The following is a 21,565-nucleotide window of genomic DNA, read 5'->3' as shown; positions in this document are numbered from 1 at the left end:
TTTTCAACTGAAACGCCCACGCCATACAAACTAGTGATGTCAACCTTAAAACTCGCATTCGAAACTGAATCGATTCATTTGAAGCTCAGTGTTTCGAAACATTGCTTCGAAGTCCGTATCGAAATGAAAAAGTCACGTGACTGTCCCAGAAAAGGTTTCATTTATGCCTAGTTCACATTACACGATTTTCACCCTGATTTTCACTCACCAACTGGTCAGTGCTACATTTGCCTACCCAACAACTCGATCCGAGCGGCTTGCCGAATGATTGCCGAGCGCTTGGCGACCGAATCGAGATTTCTAGCATGTCAGATATCTGGATCTGAGTTGCCCGACTGGCAATAAGTGCTATATCGAACAGCCAATGAGAACGCAAGATACGCAGGGGAGGAGTTGTAAAAAGGTGGGGCAGGGGTGTTATATAGTTTATATCAGAATACATCAGCACATACACAAGTTTTACAGTATTTCTGACCTTATCGTTCTTTACAAAACAAAACACCAACGTTGCATTGCAAAAATATTTATTAACCTCCAACTCACTATAGAACAATCCATGCTGGTCGTGTTGCCAAATCCACTCAGATTCATTTATTTTTCCTCCTTGACTTTACGCTGCACATCAGCGCACAAACTTTGATCGCTCGCTACTTGTTGACGTGCATTTTTGGACGTGGTATCATTAAACCCCTCGTCACTTCTCACGTTTGTTTTCGTGACAAAACGTAGTTTGGGAGACCAGAGAAGCTCGCCTGCGATTCCAGTTGGTGATAGATGGTGTAGTGTGAAACCCCCTATCACAGATCCGATTACAAGAGATCCAGTGGTGTAGTGTGAACTGTACAGTGACCTGACGACTTGGAAAGTCGTGTAGTGTGAACTTGGCATAAGTCACGCTGTTTCGAAACTTTTTGAAACATTTCATTTTTCTGTGAGAGAAGAGAACCCGACCCGCAATGAATTCTGGGATTGCCTTGATCACTAAGGCAGCGTCGGATGCTCACTTGTTTCTGAGTCAAAATAACATTGAAATATTAAGATGCCTCAGTAGTGAGGATATTAAGGCATCTAGGATTTCGAACAGCCTCATTCTCGGGAGCGCGCACAGGATGACGTAAAACGCTGCCTATGTAGAGAGCACACTAGCTTTTCGAACACACCCTAGATGTCACTGTGATGCAATGATTCAAACGTTTCACAAGTGCAAATCTTTTTCCGAATAAATTATTCGTTTGCTTCGGTCTCTCAAAAGCCCCACTTATGCCCATCACTAATACAAAGTCTTCAGAAATTCCCGCTTTCTCTCCTCTCTCTTTCTTTACGCCGCCGTCACTTCGCTGCCACCTCGGTGATGATCTTCACGACGCTTATATGACATAACCAATTTGTTAGGTCCAGTCTCAGCGTTGTTCTGATTTGCGGATCGTCAGGCAAGTCAATCTCCAAAAGCGGCTAATGCATTTGGACAAAAAGAGTTTCAATCACCATGGAGCATACACAGTTAACAATAAACTAAACCCATACGTGCCTGGGCACGTAACACACTTTTCACATAAATTTACACAAGCAGTATATTTACGTTTATTATTCTGTATTTGCCAAACACTTTTATTTAAAAGATTAACACTTGAGACAGTGTCTTAACAATTGCAAGTTGGGAGTTGTGAGGCTTGAACCCTTAACCTTCCCATCAATAGTCTAGTACCTGTCTTAAAACAGAGGTGCCAGGTGTAATTTTGCTGGCCAGCATGGCCACAATGAGGACACCCAAACAAGGATAAAACCTACATTCCTGGAGCTGTGTGGCACACTAAATGCTGTGCAACCATAGCAGCTGTGATGATGTGATGCTTTCAAAAACATGAATGAAATAATGACAAACCACAAAAGTCAGCATGATCAGATATTTTTGTTTAAATAATTTTATTATTTATGATTTTTTTCCATTGATTTCAAACCTAAAGGCCATTTAATTAGACGTGTACTCTATAGTTCTTCTTTTTCTAGAGCTTTCTGTTGATCCAGATATTTCTTCCTCTCTATTTCCTCCTGTAAGATTAAGACAATAAATAAGATGCAGTAAAATGCAGAGTGAAAGGCAGAAAGTATAGACGTGAGTGTGAATTCAAGTAAAAAGACACTTTTGCACCCAGAGTATATACTGAGTTACGTTTAGCAATAATGTCCTGGCCTAGTGTTTTTACACATGCTGTTACAAAGTTTCCCATGCTGTCAGTACTCACCCTTTTTTTTGGTTTACACAAAAAGCAAACGAGTAGGCTGCTAGAATGCATAAACCAGTGCACCTTAAAATTTGAGTAAAATACCATGTCAAATACTCTGTATTTTTAAATAACACATACGCTGATAATGGCCAGTTAACCAGCATGTATAGAAAAGGTTAGAGGGAGAGAGAAAGAATGGTAAATGAAAGAATAGCTGACCTTGGCTTTGTCCTCTGTGGCTCTCTCTCTTTCTGCATTTACAAACTCAACTATTAACTCCAGTTCGGTTTGGCCAGAATAGTGGATCACCTAAGTAATATAACAAAGGATGAGGAAGGAATATGAATTCTTAAGCACAACCATACTAAAAGGTCTTTTACCACCACCCCATCTCCTACCACCAGTATATAGACATAGAGAAAAAACGAATTATTAACAGGTCACTTGTTAGTCAGGTTGGCTGCATTTTTAAGGACTGCGGTCCAAAAAGACATGGTTTGATGAGTTTTTTATGAATAAATTCTAAAGACCTGCACAAACTCTAGAAGTGTGGAGGCTGTTGTTAAGAAAAAATAGGAGAAGTGAGCTACTAATTAAAGCCCAGGGGTTAGGAATGGAATGTCCAACAGGATTTGGGTGAAACACAGATTGTATTGTCTACAGCCTTGCAAGCTTGACATTGCCATGGGCTTAGGGGGTGTTGTGTCAGGTAAAAGCCCCAGCTCTCATTGTCTGTGATCAGAAACAAACCTGAATAGGTTTAAAGTGCCAATTTTAAAGCAAAGGCTATTTTGTAGCATGGCAGCCTCTTGACCCGATGTGATGTAAAAGTTTTCTCGTCTGTGACAGTGTCACCCAGATGCTTTGCTTATGGCCTGGTAATGTCAAAGACTAATGCTAAGGAATAATCTTTGGTTTAGAAGCTTGGCTACCTAGCATAAAACACCTATCACAGTCATTGTGTGTTTATAATGTGCATGTCAGTCATAAGGTGAACAGAATTATGCTATGTGTAGAACCATGTTATGATTTTGCCTCATCCCTGTGTTATTCTAATGCTATGCTTAATTTAACCATAGCACCTGGGAAGCAAACACAGAGATACTGGGACACTGCAACTCAGGCTGGAAGTGAAACATGAAGTGTTTTCTTTTTTATGCAAATAAAAAATACATTAAATTAGAATGTCTTACCCTTTCGGCATAAACTGCAGGAAATAGCTTTATGGTTGGATATCTGTCTAACATACGAATGTTTACATCATTTGCAGTAACATCAATTTTGGCAACCACCACGTCTTCACTGTCACTGTAGTGTTCTGCAAGCTTTTCTAATAACGGAAACAGCGCTCGGCACTCAGGATTCCATGGTGCATCTGGACAAAGAGAAATACATTTCCTTTCATACTGTCTATTTGTAAGATTCCAAGACTACAAACAACAATCAGCTATAACATTAAAATCACCTCCTTGTTTCTAAACTCACTGTCCATTTTATCAGCTCCACTCACCATATAGAAGCACTTTGTAGTTCTACAATTACTGACTGTAGTCCATTTGTTTCTCTGCATGCTTTGTTAGTCCCCTTTCACCCTGTTCTTCAATGGTCATGACTCTCCCAGGACCACCACAGAGCAGGTATTATTTAGGTGGTGGATCATTCTCAGCACTGCAGTGACACTGACATGGTGGTGGTGTGTTAGTGTGTGTTGTGCTGGTATGAGTGGATCAGACACAGCAGCGCTGCTGGAGTTTTTAAATACCGTGTCCACTAACTGTCCACTCTACAGTATTAGACAATCCTACCTAGTTGGTCCACCTTGTAGATGTAAAGTCAGAGACGATCGCTCATCTATTACTGCTGTTTGAGTTGGTCATCTTCTAGACCTTCATCAGTGGCCACAGGACGCTGCCCACGGGGCACTGTTGGCTGAATATATTTTTGGTTGGTGGACAATTCTCAGTCCAGCAGTGACAGTGAGGTGTTTAAAAACTGCATCAGCATTTCTGTGTCTCATCCACTTATACCAGCACAACACACACTAACACACCACCACCATGTCAGTGTCACTGCAGTGCTGAGAATGACCCACTACTCAAATAATATCTACTCTGTAGTGGTCCTGTGGGGGTCCTGACCTTTAAAGAACAGCATGAAAGGGGGTTAACAAAGCATGCAGAGAAAGAGATGGACTACAGTCAGTAATTGTAGAACTACAAAGTGATTCTATATGGTAAGTGGAGCTGATAAAATGGACAGTGAGTGTAGACAAAAGGAGGTGGTTTTAATACAATACAAGTAATCACAGATACACAATCATGCTGGGCAGGTACAGGGCATTCATTCACCAAACTGTTTACAAGACAATAGAAACATAGAATTTATTTCTATAATTGATTTTATACATCTGATAGCAGTGTGAAGTTAAATATACAGAATTATGTTTCATTTACATAATGTGTTGTCACTTACAGAAGAGAACCAGGACGTTTTTCTTTGGGTTGAAAGAAACTCGCTCAAAGTTCACCCCCACCAGCTCCTTCACTGGCTGCTTATCCCAGCCATCAGGGATTGGCTCACTTTGTAGCTTTGGCTATGAACATTCACACACACACAATATGTAATGTTTAGAGAACCATGTTTAAGCTATTGAAAATAATATGCAATGTTACAAATGTTTTTTTAAGTTATATGTCAATAACTATGTCAGTGCTTAAGTTATTTTTCTATATACAATAGTTATCTGTAGTACCAGGGGCTGTTTCAACCTATAGAATTTAGAGTTAAAATGTAAAATGCAAAACAGACCTGTGCATGATCTGTAGTGCATTATACAACAGTTAGTTCCGACCTTACAATCTGATTGGTTGAGAAGCGTTCTAACTGTGCTGATATTCGTGATAACATCACGGCCTTTTCTCACCACAACTGTATTACTCCGCTGACGCGTTGCCAGTAACGACAAGCTTCATGTACACAAACGCGCACGCGACTTTTTTCCCGATCGCGTTTTAAATCCGTTATCTGATATACAATCTAGCGCACTGTGTAGGGAACATAAATCAATTGTCTAATATACTGTCTAGTGCACTATGTAGGGGACATAAATCCGTGATCTGATATACAATCTAGTGCACTATGTAGGGAACATAAATCCGTGATCTGATACACAATCTAGTGCACTATGTAGGGAACATTAATGTGTTTGTAACGCGAACAGTTAGCTTAATAGCCCAGTTAGCAGCTCCTAGAAGTTCTGTTATCACCCAAAACCTTTGGTGTGTGCGAGAGATTTTTTATTTCTTTTTTTTCCCTTCGGAGGTTCTTGCCTTCTTCTTCTTGTTTCTCTTACCTCCCTGAAATGAGTTTTTGCAACTTGGGATGTCTGCTTTGTAGTGTTAAACTATATGCCTTTTTTAGCCTACTGTGTTGAGGCAGGGTAGGGAATTTTTGCTGTTGCATAGCAGCAACTTATTAGTTGTGGAACTACTTTTTGGCGGAAGGTATTGTCAATATTAAAGCATATTTAATATGAAATTCAGGGCTGCTTTGATTTATTTTCTTTCTTTATTTTGTAATAACTGTTGTATAAAAGCAATAGAACACTTGAGGTCGTGTGTTATTACGAATAACATCACGGCTGTGATTTGGTTGCAGGCACGAGCCGAATTTGTTTTATTGCTTAATCGTAACATCACACAATAGCTGCGTCCGAAATCACATACTTAGAGAGTACGTACTAGATTGGAGGAAGTATGCACTACTCGGCCAGTAAAAAAAGTACATACTTTCAGTACAGAAGTATGCAGTATGCACACAACACCGCTACGTACTACATCCGCCATCTTTCCAACGTCAAGTGATGCTATCTTTCTTGTTTCTTATTACGCTTCGAATGCCTATGCAGCTCTAGTTGCATTATGGGATACATTAGCAGACCGCAAGTGTGCATCGCTTGCATACTCAAACATGGCTGCCAAATAAGTAGGTCATCCGGGTACTTCTTGCGTACCTCTTTGTGTATACTATGTATTCGGACATACTAACCGCTCTCGCGTCCTCATTTCGCGTACTATTGAGTATGGAAGTATGCGATTTCGGACGCAGCTAATGTCTTCTATTTCCAAGTCTCTCAATATTATGTGGAAACTCACTACATGCTTAATTGAAGATGAGGTTTAACTAAATGTCTAACTATTGGAGCAGCTTGCTCGTTTACATTCCTTTCTTTTTTAAGTGGAATTTCTCTGCATATGGTATAGACACTTGATTGGAGTATTGTTACAATAATTCACTTAGATTATCTCCTCCTAATAACGAGAAGTCTTTATTTTAAATACTGTAGTTGTTTGCTGTGAGTTGTTTTGTCAGGTTGATTCAAAGTCCTCTCACTTTTTGCAGCCATTTCTTTCACTTTTTTCTTTTTTTTTTTTTTTTAAATATAAGGGCCAGTGTTAGCGTGGACGTGAGTCGTGTTGACTAAAAGGTCCGAGGGCTGCTCAAGTTCTATTTTTATTTATATTATTTGTTTACCAATCATTATAATCCGCACGAATCGATTCCAACGATCAACTCCTTTGAGCAGAATCGATTCCAATGATCAACTCCTTTGAGCAGAATCGATTCGTCTCCGATTTTTCACCTTTTGAGATATAGGCGCTTAACGACACCTAGCGGCCGGATAGCATACTGCCCTAGATATAGAGCTTTTATAGAGGTGTTGAGCTCTAATCTCACCTCGGGCCAGCGAGAGAAAATAGAGGATTAATCCAATCACTCACAAGCACTGTTTTTAAATAATACATTCAATCCCTTTCCCTTTTATTCTGCCCGTGGGTCCAAAACTCCACCCTCCTAATTACATATAATGACCTTCAAATAGGGACAATGGTGGCCTAGTGGGTAGGGCGTTGGGCTATCAGTTGAAAGATTGGGCCCTTGAGCAAGGCCCTTAACCCTCTCCAGGGGCGCCGTACAATGGCTGACCCTGTGCTCTGACCCCAGCTTCCAAACAAGCTGGGATATGCGAAGAAAGAATTTCATTCTACTGTACACCCGTATATGTATATATGACAAATACATTCTATTCTATTCACTTTTAAGGGAACTTAGAATCAGTAATTAATTGTTTTGTTTGTTTGTTTATTAGGATTTTAACGTCATGTTTTACACTTTGGCTACATTCATGACAGGAACGGTAGTTACTCATTACACAAAGTTCATCAGTTCACAAGGCCACATCAAACACAGTCGTGGACAGTTTAGTGTTTTCAATTCACCTGACTGCATGTCTTTGGACTGTGGGAGGAAACTGGAGCACCCGGAGGAAACCCACACAGACACGGGGAGAACATGCAAACTCCACACAGACCTGGACCGCCCCACCTGAGGGATCAAACCCAGGACCTTCTTGCTGTGAGGCGACAGTGCTACCCACTTAGCCACCGTGTCGCCCCAGTAATTAATAGAGAAACAGAAATATATAACTCTAAGGAAGACATAAATATATTTTAATCCAAATTAACTACATTGCAAATAAATAAAAGCTAAATTTGCTGATATTACAAATTTATCAACTCATGTGTTCACTGCACTTATAAATACTAAAAGAAAATGTTTGGATTTGAGAATGGTGCATGTTCCCACCTTGGCTTTTCCCTGTACATAACTCAGGCAGAAGTCAGTGATGGTTTCTATATTCAGCTGGTCTGAAGGTAACTGATATTGAAAGTTGTCTGTCAGGTTAACCATTCGGATCAGTGGTGCCTCCTCATTCTTCACACGGAAATACTCCATGATACGTCCATTCCGGGGCTCACCAGAGTCAACCAGCACAAACAAAACCTGAAAAGGAATATCTCATTATAAATATTTTTTATTGAATGTATGATATAAAACATGCCTACCAAGATTTGTTAGTTACCATGCAGTTACACCAAATCCAATGGCCCTAAGAATCATCATTGTATATTCATACAAGCAATTTTCAAGCTGCATCTCAAAATCCATTCTATTTAGTAAATATGTTTAACTAAACCAATTAAAGTGCACTATAGTGCGACATACTGCAAAGTACAGTGGTGTGCAATTTATAAACACCAGCTTTCAACAGCTGGTATAATTTGGGCTACGCCTTTATTAAGCATAGATTGGCTCATTTAATTTAAACTGAGTTTGTCCCTCTACCCTCTTTGTTTCCATGCACTTTATTGGCAAATATCTCATCAGAGAGTGTATGTTTCTGGGAGGTGGAATAATTGGAAGTCTGCAGGATTCATTACTTGCCAACCTTCTTCCAAAACTATAGGCATGAATGTGAATTTTCAATAAAGCAATTAGGGGCAGACACTTTACAATAATAACATGTACAGTGAACATTACAGTTGGTTTACAGTTGTTTTTGTTTTTTACAAACCAACCTGAAAAGGTGTCATCTATTGACAGTGCCACATTTAAAGTCACCAAACTCTTTAGTGCTACTCATTCTTCTTTTAGTGTTTTTTCTATAGAGGTTGGAGACTGGATACCCGATAAATAATTTTATGCATCTGTTTGAATAAAATACAGCAGACCCTTGAGTTACGAACCGTTTACTAAACAAACATTTTGGGTTACGAGCGATCTTTTTCAACTTAACGCACAAACAAATTTCGGATTACGAACCAAAATGCGCGAAAAACGTGACATCACGAACAGTGAGTATATAAACAGTGAGTAAACATTCGGACAGCGGACTGTGTTTTTCCCGGTGTTTTCTTTATATTTTGTAAAATTCAATATTAAAATGTCCACAATAAGGTGCCGAGAAAGCGTAGTGTTGAGAAAATAAATCTATCACTATTTGTTGTTGCATAATTAGTCCTGCCAGTAGCTGTCACTGTGTTTCAGACAGAGGGGACAGTGAGAGAGAGAGAGAGAGAGAGAGAGAGAAGAAGAAAGTAAAGTATTCTTTCTTTAGTGCAATTACACCTACAAAATACAACACTATTGAAATAAAGAAGGAAATAACAGAGAAATATGAGAGTTATTGTTGTTTCTGGTAGATATATTTTATAAAAAAGAAGGAAATGTATTATGGTGTATGATACAGCACATGTACTGTACTAAAATGTGGTGTGTGTTTATGTACAGTACTACTGTGTATTGTTGTTTATTATTGTTTATTACAGGAATGTCTATTCTATAATTAAAGATTTAAGGGAAAATATACTTGTATTTATAACAAAAAAGACCATTTAAGACATTAAAAAAAGGTTAGGTAAGGGGGTCTACTGTATATAATTACAAATAGTAAATCAACTGTTTTACATTTCTTGTCACAATGATAGCTGGTAGAAATTAGTGAGTAGTGCTCTGAAAGGGAAAGGTTTTTTTAATATCAGAATCTAAAGCCTGAAAGAATGCTTTACTGAAATGATGAGCACAAACTGTATGTTAATTTAATAATTACTGTACCGTACCTTGCCTCTGAACTCCTTGGCTGTGCTTTTAAAGGCCCGATAAATTTCTTTGTATCCCTTGACAGCCTTCTCAATAAACAGAATTAAATGGTTCTGCACCACAGAGTTCAGAATCTTAGATGAAGTCTGAAAAATGTCAAAATAAAAAATAAACAGGTTTATATACTGAGAATTTGAAAAGCTGTTGAAGCTGTTTATTGTAGGAAGTTAATTTATTAAGAGGAAAACAACATCAGTCACCTTTCCATTGTATTCAGACACCAGAGGCATCTCGTGGACTCTGATGAAGTGAATAATGTCATTTTTTACTATGTTATCCGTCATCTCAATCTTTTCTGCAGGTTTGGACTTGCACAGCATCACAGAAAAAAAACATTTAAGAAATGTTGTCATTATCTTTGCCTAAATTAAGAACACATTCATTCAGACAAGTCATTAAAAAGTCTGAAGTTAAACATCAAACTGTCCCTGAACAGGTAATTTTAAACCAATCAAAACATGTATTTGGTTTAATAAAAACTATTTTATTATTAACCACTACCACTATTAAAATATCTATGATCTGCAGACATTTAAGACACCTCACGTTCTTGTGCCTTACCAAAACATCAAGTCTGGTGGTAGGATGTGGTTTATTTTGTACTTTATCTCCCAGTGAATTTCTGTGTATGTGTGTCAGCGCGTGTGTTTGTCTGACGTGGTGGAAATGCAAACTGATTTGTTATCTTTGCAAAACTTTTGCATGACATTTGCGTATGTCTTTGTCCTGAATAACTTTTAGAAAATTGAGCTTATGGAAGATGGAAGTTGCTGGAACATCGGTAACACTGTCCACAGTCAAGCCAGCTTTACATTGGTAGTCAGCCAAGCAGAAAGGTCAATGTTTTAATGTATTTTGATGAAGGGAATTAAAATCCTAAGATGGAAAACTGTTGGACAAAAACAGCTCACATCTGTCAGGCATTAGGCAAATATTCCTTTTTAAGTTCAAGCCAGTAGCCATCAGGTCAACTAACTGTTACTGAGCGTTCATTAGTCACACAGGATTTCAGTATCAAAAAACATAATTAAATGCTCAGTGATTTATTTCATTGTAATCATCTGTAATAATAAATGTACAGTAACTGTTTTGGTGGACTTTATACACCAGAAAGTTTCCTAAATATGATCCTAAATTTGTGCTGGTGTTGTTAATATTCTGACACACTATGTAACATGCTAATCTCATGTTTACCATCTCAAATTTAAATTAGATCTCAGTATCAGACTCTTAATACACACACAAGTATTTATTTATATCAAAGATAAACTAAATGGCCAAAAGTATCCAGACACCTTACAATGAGCTTGTTAAGCTTGGCATTGATATGGTGGCATCACCACTCACTTTATTAGAGCACTGACAGCCTTTACTCTTTTTGAAAGGCTTTCCACAAGATTTTGGAGTATGCCTATGGGAAATCAAGCCTATTCTGTCGAAAAACACTTGGAGGTCAGGCACCCATGTTAAACAAGAAGATCTTGCTGATGTTTCAGATCATCTCATGGGCTTTTTAACAGAGTTAAGGGTCAGGGCTTCGTATAGTTTCTCCACACCAAACTACTCAAACCCATGTATTTATTAAGCTTGCTTTACGCACTCATACTGGAGCGAGGGAAATGACCTTTTCCAAGCTGTGGCATGTCATTTATTTCACATGATTGATTTTATACATCCTATACGAATGGGTGTGTTTAAAATATCTGAGCTTATTAAGTAGGAAGGATTTCCTAATACTTTTGACCATATGGTGTAAATTCAATAAGCCACTTTGTATTTTTATTTATATTCTCTTTGGAGAAGATCATTGTTCTCAATCTTACCTTTCTGAGAAGTAAAACTGAGTCGGCAATTATTTTATACTTGCTGAAAATCTCCTTGCTTTTGGTGACAAGAAAGGGCAGGTCAGCAACATCAGCAGCCACATCAAAGAAAACATTTACTGTGCCCTGTTTAAGATCCTAAACACACACACACACACACACACAAGATCAACTTAAGATCAACAAGATCAAATTCTAGTTTTTTTTTATCATATCTATCATATAGACACCAATCTGAGAAGGTGAGGACTAACACGTGCTTCCACAAAAAGGAGTAATTTCAGGCATCTGACCATGCTTAGGAAAAAAGCCACAACTGCTCTCATCTATACACATGAACTCCTGAAATAGGCTCTTGTTGAATAATTCACAAGGAAGACAAAAAACCCTTCTAAGAAGAGAGCAGGGTCAATCACCTTCCAGCTTCCAGTCACAGCATGGCTTGTGGTTCCTCTAGATGATGATTTAATGGTAGGGCAAACTATTTTCTCCTGAGTCTCTCAGAAGAATTTGGCACTATATGATATAAAAACAATCTCACCTTAAATAATCCAAGAACAACCAGGTCATCGTCTGCATTAAAGCTCTCTAATTGGCTGAGATCATTAATAAGATCAGCACTAGGGCCCTTTCTCCTCTTGAGCCATGTTAGGATGGATGTAGAGCTCTTCAGAACTAAACAGAATACAGCAATTTTAGTAGTACGTCTGTATTAGGAGTCTAAAAGTAATGAATTCAATATTTACTTGTACTAATTAATATAAGAACCAATTGAAAACAAAGTATGAGGGTATCTGTCCATGACATTACCATGACATCACATTTTAAAATCATGGGCATTAATGTTAAATGTTCTTATTCGTTTGCATTTATAACAGCCCCCACTCTTCTGGAAAGGCTTTCCACAAGATTACAGTGTGTGATGTAGGAATTTGTGTCCAAACAGTCAAAGAAGCATGTTAAAGATCAGGCACTGATGTTAGACCATAACACTGATGTAATTCATCCCAGTGTGTTTAATTGGATTGAGGTTGGATGGCTTTGTAAATGGACAATTTGGACCATTTTAGTATGACTTCACCTTCAAATATCTAATGTGGTGGCTGATTGGTGTGTGTGTATATATATATATATATATATATATATATATATATATATATATACACAGTATATATATACAGTATATACAGTATATATATATAAAATAATAGGGATAAGAACTATATCAGTAACCCAGTAACAATAAAATGAGCTTTGAATGAATCATGTTAAATCAGTTATATATGTTAACAGTATTCTTTAACCTTACCTGGACAGTAAACAGGGTTATACTTGTCCCCAGATAGATACAGCCGTAATGATGGCACCATGGTAACATTTAATAGTTTGGAAAGCTCTTTCTCTTTAGATACATCAACCTTTCCTAGTTTCACATCTGGCTCCGCTTCCTTAAGGTCACTGGCTGCCTTTGCAAACTCCAGAATTGAGCCAAGAGACTCACCAGAGAGAGGAGCATCTAAAAAGAAACAAATATATACAGTATATTTATCCCACTGTGATCATTATAATACAAAGACAAAATAATAATGTAACATTTTAATCACAATTATGAAATATGTACCATTTTAGTATGGTGGTGCAAGGTTTAAACCCAGAACCCTATGTGAGAATATGAGACTATTAAATAAAGCACTAATAAGCTGCTAATGTTGCCAGATTACTCCTGTATTCATTACTTACATATACATGTTTTATCTAATGTAACCTAATGTAATCTGTGATCACAATACTAAACTGTACTATACTAGCAGATAGTCACAAAATGATTTGTATATAATGTGCAAGGCTTTTTTTAGTATAGTTGTGTTGATAAGCTTATTGTTCTCCTGACTATACATGTGTAAAGATTTCAAATTTTTCTAGATTCCTCCAATATTTACCCAAACCTCATACACCGATCAGGCATAACATTATGACCACTTTCGTAATATTGTGTCGGTCCCCCTTTTGTTGCCCCATACACAACAAACTGTGATGCTCTGTGTATTCTGACACCTTTCTATCAGAACCAGCTTTAACTGTAGCTTTAACAGTAGCTCATTTGCTGGATCGGACCACACGGGCCAGCCTTCTCTCCCAATGTGCATCAATGAGCCTTTACCACTTTACCACTGTTCCTTCCTTGGACCACTTTTGATAGACACTGACCACTGCAGACCGGGAACACACCACAAGACCTGCAGTTTTGGAGATGCTCTGACCCAGTCATCTAGCCATCACAATTTGGCCCTTGTCATGTTTTACACTTTGGTTACATTCATGACAGGAACGTACAACATCATTACACAAGGTTTATCAGTTCACAAGTTTATATCATTTATATCAATTTAGTACCTTCAATTCACCTCACTTGCACGTCTTTGGACTGTGGGAGGAAACCGGAGCACCCAGAGTAAACCCACGCAGACACGGGGAGAACATGCAAACTCCACACAGAAAGGACACGGACCGCCCCACCTGGGGTTCGAACCCAGGACCTTCATGCTGTGAGGCGACAGTGCTACCCACTAAGCCACCGTGCCGCCCTCATGATTTATTGTATCATCAATATGCTTTGACTACTAAATGATTTTGTGTTCATTAGTTAATCAATCGTTCATTAGTGAAAACCCACTACAGTTTGTAGGCGAATAAAAAGTAATTTTATTAATGTAATAAACTTTAATGAAGTCTGGGGTTTTTGTTCAGAAACAATTATATAATAAGAAAACAGAATTCCTACTCTCACTGCACTCTCTGGCTTCTTGTAAAATAAAGAGCAGAAAATAGTCAAGAACGTCAATTCTTTTTTTCAGTGAAAGTTTTTTGTTCATAAACAATAATATAATAAAACTAAATTCATTACTTTCACTGCACTTCTTATCTGGCTTAAACAAAGTACAGTACAACATTATAACTGAAGAACAAATGTTTTAAAACTTAATTATTTTTTTTATTTACTGATGAAAGTATCCACTGTTTCTCTCTGCCTCTGCTACTACTACCTACTGCTGTATGTATTTTCTCAGTGTCGATTAGTCACGTGACGGCACGACAGTAAAACACAGCGGAGCAGGAGGAGCAAAGTGTGTATACACACACACACACACACACACACTACACACACACACACACACGTCTACTTTTGGATAAAACGGGATGAACGTACTGAATGTAGCGGAGAAAAAAACTGAAACTAAAGTATCCCATCGCTAGAATCGATCCGATTCCGATACCAACGTTGGTATCGATAATATCGATATTTGGATTGATCCGCCCACCACTAGTATTACGTTAGTCAGTACTTAATTAAATTATTATTAGTATTAGTTATAAGTAGTATCAAGGTAGTCAGTACTTAATTAAATTAGTATTAGTAGTATTACGGTAGTCAGTACTTTATTAAAGGTAAACACTCATACTTACAGAAATGCACCAGTAACTGATCATGTTGTTTAAGGGCTTGGTTAAAGTTGCTTTCGGTCAGTACCAGCACATCTTCGTCTTCTGGAATCGGTTTACCATGTTTTTCAGACAGTACTCTGTACGTACATGCACACAGCAAGAGACACAACAGAACAAACCCAGACATCTGTGTGAACTTCATTTTTACAAACACCAGACTCACAGGCTTGATGACCTTTAGAGTGAGGAAAGGTTCGGTGTGAGGTGGGAAGTAGGTTTAATGACTCGGTAGTAGCTGATATCACTGTGTACTTTGGTAATAGATTGCTTATAACCAATTGGAGAGAAGCAAAAATCAGATTAGTCGTGCCGCTAGCAGCAAGGAGTAGGAGGGTGACCTTATCTTTCAGTCTGGACTGATGTTATTTGGATTTGCTCTGTTCTCAGTTTAACTTTCAGAGCAGTATAGGCTTTGTAGTTCAAGTCTAATAAATGTTTCTTAGTTATACAAAAATGATATTTATAGCCACATATTATTATAGACTTATATTTTTTGAACCTGTACTCCATCTGTAAGGAAAGTCACATAGTAGTGTGATTCTGTCATCAAGTGGATGGAACACATACTTGTTTTTGTAAAAAACAATTCTAATCATCAGTCCACTCTTAACTGAGAGGATTGAAGAAGTGAAAGGACCCAGTAAAGAGCTCAGTGACGAGGCCGGTATACAAAGAGCCTCACCACCACAAGTGAATAACACTTACTGAAGTGCAGAGACTGCTCATGAGGGAACAAATAAAGAAACCTCCATGCCCCATGCTGACCCATTATGGCTAGGCAGCTGGGCACAGCCTGCCAGCCTATTTGGAATGTAGACATGTTACAAAAGGAGCTCAAAGTTCTGGACAGAAAGGAAGAACCTGTTGGATGGTTCTTTCTCTGCATACTGTATAAGTAGCATCAATTGTTGTAGGAAAATCATGCAAACACAGGGAGAACATGCAAACTTCTAGCCTGACTGAGGATTTGAACCCAAGGCCTTTACGTCAGTCAATAAACTCTCAGAAGCATAAATGTCTAATGTAAAAAGGAACAGAGCACATGCATCCACCTACTTATACTTGCTTATACTTAATATAAATGAACTGCCTTGACTCAGAAATCTCCTAACTTTATGAGGAATAAAGGAAGCATTGTTTGTTTTGGAATACATCTTGTGTCCCTTATCTTAGCCTTATCTGGCTATCTCGAATAAACCAGAAGCTGGCCAGAGCTCCAGCGTACGTTTTTAGTGTCCTTCCTCTTACAGTTCTGTAATTCTTTGTGCATTGGTATTTTAAAGCTGGGTGGGTGTGCACTCAGAAAGACAAATTGTACTGCTGTGAGTTTGTGTTTGGTTTAATATGACAAAGTGTAATACTACAAGACAAGCAAAAATGCTATTCATTTTCTTTTCACATAGTGACATTAAAGATAATACATTCAAGTAGTTTAATACAAAACATACAAAAATAAGATGAATATAGACATTAAACAAACGCTAGATGTGTCTATTGCACTACAAAAACAGCTTTTAAACGTGCTTTCCACAGCTTTAACTTACTGTATCTGCATTACACAAGCACACCACTAGATGACACTGTATAAATATTAGAAAGTCTGTAACAAAAACGTGGCTACAAACTAGTGTTGGTAAATTCGGTTCATTTTATGGACTTGGGTTAATCTGAGTCACTCAGTAAAGTGATCCGGTTCACTTGAGTCACTTGTACTGACATCTTGATTGCGATTGATTTACTGCATGAAAATTCATCCAAATATCACTTGTCTTCCATGCACTCATCTTCTGTAAATAAATCCTTCTCTCTTAATTCTCCTGGCACCTCACACTTCTCTTGTCAGTGACAAGTTAACCCTTTTTTCTAAGTGGAATCTTGATCATGGGGGATAGGGACAAGGATGGGGGAGAGGGAGGTGGAGGTGGACTCACCTACCAATCAGATGGGTTTATTAATGGGTCAAGGGTTCAAGGAGGATGGTCAACAACAAACTGCCATGGTAACTTGACCCAGTCAGGCAGCCACAGTGGCACCAAAAAGTCAATAAATTACCATGGGGAACGGCTATGATACTCCTTAAGTGATACAGTCCTGAAGTAGCCTGTAATTGCATTTGCATTTTAATTTGTAATTGTAATTTGCATTTTAATAATAATATAACTATATTTTGTTGTTGTTTTTGCTTACGAGAAACTATGCTGCGTTACTAATCTATACGTTGACTACTGATAATAATAATAATAAAAATAATAATAATAATAATAATAGCATGTGCATAAAATCAGCAACATAACAAACACCAGTGTGTTTAACCACTTGTTTATTGGAATATTAACTTATTACTTAGATTCACGGACTGGAGTGAAGTCCACAGTGTTTCCGGTGAGTCTGCTCACTCGCCTTGTGTACTTAGCAGCAGCCAGTCAGAGGACTCATAGGATTCGGGTTAATTGAGACCTCGGACTCGTGATTCCTGATTCAGTATGAAGATTTGAATCATTAACCTGGGAGATCCAGGAAACGTCCAACTCTACTACAAACAGAATAAATTGTGTTGCTGTTCATGTAAAGCATGGCGGTGAAAGCTTCATGATTACAGTACTTTGTTTTTGAGTCTAAACAGCCTTCAACTGTTGAGAAAAACAATTGACATGACCTGAAGAGAGCCGTTCATAGAAGCATTCACAGTCTCAAAACATTGTGTCAGATTAGCAGATACAAACAAAGTGATACTTGTCACACCTCAGCAGAATTACAAAATGGCAATCAGATAGCTCCAAATGTGACCTTTTAAAGATTACTACTTTTAAACCTTTTATACAACACCAGTAACTATTTTTAGCATGTGAATAAATTCAAGTTTAAACAAGTACCAAACAAGCCAATGTGTAGCCAAGCACCAGGGGTCGTACTCATAATAATTCCTAGTGCAAAGAGTTCATCCTAATGACAAAATTCGAAGAAAATTCTAAGAAAAAAAGTGCAAAGAGCTCATAAGGTGAAAAACCTAGGAGAGAGGAGGACTTTTAAGAGGCTTAGGAGGAGAAAAGAACAAAAAGATGACAGTGATGCTACAGAATAGATAGTGCAGGAATAATGATTGTGAATGAGCTTATTATAGATGCGCTCACATCTCCTACCCAGCGCTAAATTGGATTTATGCCAGACATGAATATCATCACAACTGTGAGATATTTGGCAAAAAGGAAAATGCAGCAGTGATGACTCGGGTCTGTTTTACCTGCCATGGGTCTGATTCACTGGGTGAAACAGCAAATAGATTAAGAAGTGATTAAGTACAAAAATTACCAGCATGGTAAATAAACTGTACATATAATAAAGCAAATAAATAATGTATGTGAAGATGGCCCCAGGTACATAAGAGGTCAGGACCCTAGAGGTCAACTGTCAGTCCTAGTACATTTTAGCTAGCATAATGACTGGAGAACAATGTTTAAATGCTTATTGAGTTGTTTTTGATTCAACTAGGAGGAATTAAGTGAAGAACTAAATCTTTCTCCTGGAAATAATTATTTACCTTGGTATTTCTTTATATACCATTCATAAAGTCCAGGGCAGTGGTAGCCTAGTGGGTAGAGCTTTGGACTATCAACCAAGGTTAAAGGTTTAAATCCCAGCTCTGCCTTGTAGCCACTGTTGGGTCCTTGAGCAAGGCCATTAACCCTGTCTGCTCCAGGGGCGCCGTAAGGTGGCTGACCCTGCGCTCTGACCCCAGCTTCCAAACTAGCTGGGATATAGCTGTACTGTACATCTGTATATGTATATATGACAAATAAAGGCATTCTTCTTCTATACAGTACATTAGCAAGTTACTGATTCTGGACACTATAATGTAGCTGTGCTCATTCACAAACATGAAAAAAATAAAGTTGGAAGAATAAAGACTAAAGAAAAAAGCATAAAGCCAGTTCATCAGTGGCAACAGAGGAACCACTGAAATTTATTGGGAAAGTCCTCGACTTTCATAATCAGCTGCCCTTCATTTGTACTTCCTCCCATTAAACATTTTCTAGTTATGTTTAAGCCACAGTTTTTTTACGAACTGTTACTTGAAATCCCTCTGGTACCACTGGGGATTTCAGACAAATTACCAGAGAAAGGTTCCTCCCTGTCAGGTCGACAGCAGAACCTCCAAAATGCTTGCCGGAGCTCCCGAGAGGCAAAATAGTACACAAAAGGATCAAAACAGCAGTTAAGGCTATTAAGGCCCAAAGTTAACTTGTAGTAGGCATACAGGCTGTGATTGTTTTTTCGATAAACCATGTGAATGGGCTGAACAATCATATTTGGTAGGTAGCAGACAAGAAAACAAACAGCTGCAACTATCACTACAGCCTGGGTCCGTTTGCGTGACCGGCGGAGCCCTGCATCAACCGTTTTTGTAAGGGCATGTGCCACGCGAAAGTGACAAATGACTAAAACAACCAGTGGTATTACATAGAAAAGTAAATATATGCTAGTGAAATAAAGATATCCTTTCACGCCTTTAAAGACTCCTTTGGGAAGCACATCAAAACAGGTAGTAATACCGAGCTGAGGGACAGTCCGAGTGAAATCATGGAGAAAATATGGAGTCTGAAAGGTAAAAACTACACCCCAAATGAGGAGGCAGATGAAGATGGCTTTTCGGGTGCTCCGCAGATGCCTGGTATTCAGAGGTCGTACAACACCGCAGTACCGCTCCAGGGCTATGGCACAGGTTGTGAGGATGGAGCAGTGCATGTTGCAGTAGAAAGCTGCTGTAGAAATCCCACAGATCACTGAGCCAAAGCGCCAGTCATTGCCTCGAAAATGGTAGTCAACCTGGTCAAATCAGGCAAGTGATTAAACCCCTGATAAGTTGGAATATGACACAATTTCTGACCATGAATTATATTGAAAGTTCTTACTTGAAGAGGCAGTGTGATGCTGCAGAGAAGATCTGCAAGGCAGAGGTTGATGGAGTAGATAACAGTAGGTGTTGCTCGTTTCGTAAAGCCACAGAGCAAGAAGAAGGCAATGACATTGCAGGGAGTGCTAATAACAAAAACTGATATGTAGATAACAGGCACGACGACAGTCATAAGAGGGCTGACGAGCGCTTCCAGGGTGGCGTTATCGACATCCGCAACTGCTGATTGATTCATTATGTGAAATCGGGTGAGCTGGGTTTTAAAGAAAAAAAACCAAATTTTAAAATAATGTAATATGTCAAGATATCAGTATTTGTAAACAGAACATTCTATTCAGTTCAGTTTCTTTCCACAGGTGCTAATAAAGAACACAGTAAATCCCTGGTTTACTATATGACCCTCTTGTCCTGATGAAAAAACATGCTGTGCAGGACTGATTTTGAAGGTTACAGGCGGGACCAAGCAAACAGTCCAGCATGGACAGAAGTGGCATTGTAGGAAACTTAAAAAAAGAAAGAAAAAAGGCTGAAGATCCTTCTGTTTAACACACTCATATTTTGTGTTTTACAGGCCCACCCACTATGGACATTGGCAAAGGGGCCATCATTTATGGCTGGCAAAGGGAGAATGGAGGCGCAGATGATTGATCTGCCAGTTTTTTTTTAACTGGCAGTCGCATGCGCCTTATTTGAGTGTTAATTCACTCCAGTTGGATGGATGTGTATTTGATTATGGTTTTGTATTTAACCACAATGTTGCCTTTGCCGTTGAAACCATGACTTGTTCTGGGTGGCCTCTTTTTACTCGTTTCCTGAAAACGTGGTTGTCGCAGGCGTGGGTGACACCAGCTTTCATTCGTACACTTTCGTTGTCTGTCCACTTTCTCTTCTGTATACTGGGAATGTTCTGTCATATTTGAGTAGAAAGTAGGCTGCCACAATACTTGCACATGTGACACAGATATGCTTACACAAATCTTTAAAGCATCACTGACTAACAGGAGTATTAAGTTTATGCATTATGTACGTTCAGTAACGACAGTGTTCCCAATTAATGCACCATTAACAATCATTTGAAAATAGTCGGTAAAAGTTACGTACATAGACCATTTCAGGTTGGTTGGTCTACTGGTGAATGCTAATGTCATTTATATAAACTATATGTGTTGTGGTATGTTAAAGAAATGGCCCACTATTATACACTGACCAGGCATAACATTATGACCACCAGGTGAAGTGAATTACACTGATTATCTCTTCATCACGGCACCTGTTAGTGGGGGGATATGATAAGCAGCAAGTGAACATTTTGTCCTCAAAGATGACGTTTTAAAAGCAGGAAAAATGGGCGAGCGTGACGATCTGAGCGAGTTTGACAAGCGACAAATTGTGATGGCTAGACGACTGGGTCAAATTATCTCCAAAACTGCAGCTCTTGTGGGGTGTGTCCCAGTCTGCAGTGGTCAGTATTTATCAAAAGTGGTCCATGGAAGGAACACTGGTAAACTGGCAACAGGGTCATTGATGCACGTGGGGAGCGAAGGCTGGCCCGTGTGGTCCGATCCAACAGACGAGCTACTGTAGCTCAAATTGCTGAAGAA

At 38.6% G+C, this 21,565-nt stretch overlaps 2 protein-coding genes across 2 annotated transcripts; both read right to left on the bottom strand.

Moving 5' to 3' along the window:
* Positions 1 to 1,951: 1,951 nt before the first annotated feature.
* Positions 1,952 to 15,194, bottom strand: zgc:136472 (uncharacterized protein LOC678514 homolog). Its single transcript, XM_063010646.1, has 11 exons — positions 15,014 to 15,194; positions 12,858 to 13,064; positions 12,090 to 12,223; positions 11,549 to 11,686; positions 9,926 to 10,033; positions 9,686 to 9,811; positions 7,872 to 8,069; positions 4,698 to 4,818; positions 3,419 to 3,600; positions 2,445 to 2,534; positions 1,952 to 2,049 (listed from the first exon to the last, which is right to left on the bottom strand). Exons 1-11 carry the CDS (start codon positions 15,192 to 15,194, stop codon positions 1,987 to 1,989), a joined length of 1,548 nt encoding a protein of 515 aa, XP_062866716.1. The 3' UTR covers positions 1,952 to 1,986.
* A 3,914-nt stretch (positions 15,195 to 19,108) lies between these two features.
* LOC134329548 (P2Y purinoceptor 8-like) lies at positions 19,109 to 20,199 on the bottom strand. Its single transcript, XM_063010833.1, has 2 exons — positions 19,963 to 20,199; positions 19,109 to 19,876 (listed from the first exon to the last, which is right to left on the bottom strand). Exons 1-2 carry the CDS (start codon positions 20,197 to 20,199, stop codon positions 19,109 to 19,111), a joined length of 1,005 nt encoding a protein of 334 aa, XP_062866903.1.
* Between the last annotated feature and the right edge of the window lie 1,366 nt (positions 20,200 to 21,565).

This window comes from Trichomycterus rosablanca, chromosome 15, assembly GCF_030014385.1.
Source record: "Trichomycterus rosablanca isolate fTriRos1 chromosome 15, fTriRos1.hap1, whole genome shotgun sequence".
NCBI classification, from domain to species: Eukaryota; Metazoa; Chordata; class Actinopteri; order Siluriformes; family Trichomycteridae; genus Trichomycterus; species Trichomycterus rosablanca.
The sequence above is the reverse complement of the archived record's forward strand: the minus strand, read 5'-3'. Positions and strand labels throughout refer to the sequence as shown.